The sequence below is a fragment of the Brassica napus genome, chromosome C4, assembly GCF_020379485.1.
Source record: "Brassica napus cultivar Da-Ae chromosome C4, Da-Ae, whole genome shotgun sequence".
Lineage (NCBI taxonomy): Eukaryota > Viridiplantae > Streptophyta > Magnoliopsida > Brassicales > Brassicaceae > Brassica > Brassica napus.
This window is the reverse complement of record NC_063447.1, coordinates 18,372,089-18,376,568: the sequence shown is the minus strand read 5'-3', so window position 1 is coordinate 18,376,568 and position 4,480 is coordinate 18,372,089. Positions and strand designations below refer to the sequence as shown.

General features: G+C 30.8%; 1 protein-coding gene across 1 annotated transcript; it reads right to left on the bottom strand.

The window, feature by feature from the left end:
* Positions 1–2,890: 2,890 nt before the first annotated feature.
* On the bottom strand, positions 2,891–4,208 carry LOC106394447 (zinc finger protein ZAT5). Its single transcript, XM_013835018.3, has one exon. It carries the CDS (start codon positions 3,907–3,909, stop codon positions 3,028–3,030), a length of 882 nt encoding a protein of 293 aa, XP_013690472.1. The 5' UTR covers positions 3,910–4,208; the 3' UTR covers positions 2,891–3,027.
* Between the last annotated feature and the right edge of the window lie 272 nt (positions 4,209–4,480).

Here is a 4,480-nt window from a genome sequence, read left to right as displayed (position 1 = left end):
ATATATGTATATTAGAATAACCTTTTAGTTAATGTTTCTATATTGTTATTGGTTGTTTGATCGTCGAGTTTCTGAAACCCAAAACTAGAAACCAGTACTGACGACTATACATGACAGGAAGATGCATTTGGTAGGAGTTTTGCACTGGCTAAGCACCTACGCGAGGAGTCCAAATATTTTTTTTTAAAACGATTTAGTTTAAACTCGAACACAGTTAAATCAGAGGGGTAGACTATATATTTCTAAGATTATGCTCCAACTACCACTAAACCACCTTGCTTGGGTTCTCTAAATAAATTTTGTTCAATACAGTCAAGATACATCCGGGACATTTCTGTCAAATAAAAGCACACAGATTATTTTAAACATCTTGCATATTGCCAATTATTGTATATACAAATATTAATATCACTGCATTTGATTAAAACTTGTAAGCAAACCAATTATGCCTAATGAGTATATGTTTTACCAAACAAGGATGATTAAAATATTGACTCGTGTACTCTAAGAACTATTAATGTACTAGACTCGTGGACGGGATAAACAAAAATATCGATTTTAATAGATAGTTAGATGTAAATGACAGCCATTTATAATTTCAAATACAAAGTTTTTTTGTTCTCAACTTCAAAACTTTAAATTTTAGAGTATTTAGAGTTTTGAGGAATAAAATTTCAAATTTGAAGTTTCACTACTCAAAACTTCAAATTTGAAGTTACATATTTTTATTTGCATTTTGATCATTATAATTAATTACACATTACATTTATGATTCTTAAGTATTTTCTCAGTTATCGTTTTTAATTCTTAAAATTTTTATATATCATAAATATTTCCAATTTTTTTTTATAAATTCAAATTTTACACATAAAAGTAATAAAAATGTTAAATAAGATTTATAATATTTTAAAACTATAATTAGACAACAAAAATTACAAAAGAAATGTAATAAAAAAACTTTAAAATAAGATACATGAAGACATAATTATTAGAAAAATTTAGATATTACAACAACACTAATAATCTGGTAAATTTGCTCTGGAACCTCCAAAATTTCTAAATTATTGTCCAAACAAATTTTGTGTGACTTAAGATGGAGTATTACAAAAATAATTTTATGGAATAATGTGGTATTTTACTTGTAGTTTAATATGTAATTATGTATTTCTATTTATAATTTATATATTTAATGTAAAATTTTATTAATTAATATTATTGTAATATTTTTATATATGTGCTAGTTATTTATAAAAGTTTTATTGATTTATATTAGTTATAACAAATATAAGGATCATTGTGTAAAATACAAATAACTTTGAAATTACATTTGAAGTTTTGATTTTGGAGAATAACACCTTAAAACTTCAAATTTAGAGTTTTGCAACTCTAAAATAGAAAGTATTTTTGGTGATGCTCTTAAGTCATGTGCTCTCTTCCTATCTAGTGTTTACTTTATTTTGCATGTATACATATGAATATTAACGATTTAGAGAATATCAGTGAAGAGAAACTACATTTAAATTAATAGTATTACTGTATTACCTATTTGTTTGGAACTCTATAAGCTTCTAACTGATCTATAATAAAAATTCCTAGAAAGATAAAAGTTCAACTGAGAAATTAACATCGTAAAGAACAAGAATAAATTACACATTTCATTTCAATTATTAAAAGTTGGATCATGAATGCAACTGCAAGAATAATCTATAGCGGAAGCATTAGAAGCAAGGAGTGAAGCGGTGAGTGAATCTTGTGACTGTTCTGCTGTCACTGTTTATCTTTTCCCCTTTTAAATTGTTTCTTTTTTCCTTTTTCCCTTTTTATTTATGTTATAAATTACAAGTCTGTGTTCAAAAAAAATAAAATACAAGTATGTTATAATTGATTAAAATAATTCATAAATAACAAATAGTATAAATGTGGTGACCAGCAAAAACAACCCAAAATCAAAGAAGAACCTAATCCACGTCTATAAGTTGTGGTGGTCATTCTCCTGCCGAACCCTAAGCCGGTCACCACGTCCATCTCGTGTCCACTGCCTTTTCTATTTCATAAATTCATTTTATGTATTTTTCAAAAAAAAAATCAATTTATGTATATCTAACGTATCATATTTTAGAAAACCATTTATATAATACTGATACATTTAATAACATGTTGTTTTATAAAAAATAAAAAATAACTTATACCACTATTAGAAAATTTAAATTTACATCACGAATTATATATATAAATATTTTGCTAAAAGTAAATTTCACAAAAGTATTCAAAAAAAGTTCCTTAATATAGCATGTCTCTAAACCTAATTGGTCTTTATAGTATAAAGTCCTAATGGAGACACTATTATCTATGCAAAAAAGCTATATATATACGTTCTGATTGTTTCTTTTTTATATAATGTGTAAATTATAAGTCGAAATCAAATTTAAAAATATGGGTCAATAAAATAGTATTTTTCCTTTAAAATGCTAAAAACGGCTAGTAGATATTTAAAGTATATTCCATCCCGATTTATCTTAGATTAATTATGTTCTTTTAGTTGACTGATATAGTACCATTTATTTTGTCAAGTATTAGAACACCGCAACATAGCGTTTGGCTGCGTAATCGTGGAGGAAAGAGGCGTCTACAAGCAATACAATGCTTTGTTCACATGTTAAAAATTGTATTTTTGTTAAATAAATAAATAAAAATATACCTTAAAAAGAGGGAAAGAAAATATGCCTCGGAAGTCACTTGCTTTTCGTGAATGAAAGGCAACCATGAACACTAACCAATTGCTTACTCAAACTATTCTTACTTCAACAAGTAGATCACCTAACTATCACACAACCCTTTACTTAACTCCCACTATTATTCCCCTCTCTCATTATAACTTTATTCCCCTCTCTCATTATAACTTGTACATTTCATTTACGCTTTAAAAATCAATTAATTTTGGAAGATAATTTCCAATTCAACAATATAGTAAGAGAAGAAAAATTCACAAATTTCATATTATGTAATTAAACATTCAACTTTAAACAACTAGTAATGGCAATCTATTAACGCTGGTGTGGTTGCTGAGAACACTATCCTTTGAAACTTCGATTCTCTTAGATCATCTTCTGGTGCCGGTAGATTAAGATCTAACGGTAGATATTTTCTCTGTTCCATCGAACGGCTCAAATTCTCAGTCTCTTCTTCTGTACTGTTTCTGCTCACTTCTGCTGTACTGACCGGGCTGCTAACCACGTTGGTAACTGTCCTGTGCCGCCTCATGTGGCCTCCGAGTGCTTGGCCTGAAGTGAACTCAGAACCACAGATCGAACACTCGTGTACTTTGTTTGCTTTGCTGATGATGATGTTACTTGCCTTCGAAGCTAGGGCTGGGCCGGAAACTTTAAAATGACTTTTTTGCCCTTCCTCTGATGCACTAGACTTGAGCTGCGTAAGGGGTACTTTAGCTTTTTCGTCTATCGACGCTCTAGGCTTCTTGTGGCTCGCCCTGTGTCCACCCAGAGCTTGAAACGACGGGAACGTCCGGTTACATGTTTTACACTCGTAGACGTAGAAACTAGAATTCTCCGAGGACGAAGTCTTCAGATGAAGATTTTTGTCAGTTTTGGTAGAATTCTTTAGATCCGGCAGCGGCGGCGATGGAGCAGCTCCACGTGCAAGCATGATGAGACAAATCGCCATGTCTTCCTCTTCTTCTGTACAATCAGTTGTAGTAACCGGAGACGAAACTACCGAGTTGTATTCATCGGAAGCTGTTCTTTCTCCGTCGGCAGATGAACTTGTGGAGGTGATTGTGGTCGCCGCCGCCGCCACCAAAAACGTCGAAGAGGATGATCTCTGCCGCTTCGTACGCTTCCCCTTAATGATTTGCGTCTGATCACTACCAACCTCATGATCTTGACCCATCATGATTATTTACACTTAAAAGATGGTAAAAACAAGAACAACCCAATTCAAGAAATCAATCAACAAAAACAAATCCAAGAAATTTCGAAAATTGTGATGAAAAATGAGATGTTTGGTGTTTATTATGTGGAGTGAACTAACAAGAGAGAGAATAGAAGAGAACTAGACAAGAGAGGCAGTGAGGAAGATGATGGTGGGGCTGCTTATTTATATATTTTACAAAGGGAGAGGTTAAGGTTGGTTGTTGTTAATCTTTTTAGTTTACTCCACAAAAGATTTTACACATATGGATCCACTTTACATTATTATAATATTTTCAACTAACCAATAACATTTTGACGATTCACTCTATCCCCATTACCTGACACTTCTGCATTTCTCTGCCAAATTCTATCAAATATGAAATCAACTAAATTTTTATTAGTGATGGAAGGAAAATAAACAAAAGGCAAATCTCCAAAATAGCACTTTTCTAAGTTTATATCACAAAAATAGCACTCAAAAACTAAAATGACCAAAATAGCACATTTCTAAGTTTATCCTTTGAAAATTTTAATTTTTTTTATTTTTCAAA

What these genes read in the sequence shown, in the direction of transcription:
- LOC106394447 (XM_013835018.3), bottom strand. Translation starts at nt 3,909, where the DNA reads ATGATGGGTCAAGATCATGAGGTTGGTAGTGATCAGACGCAAATCATT.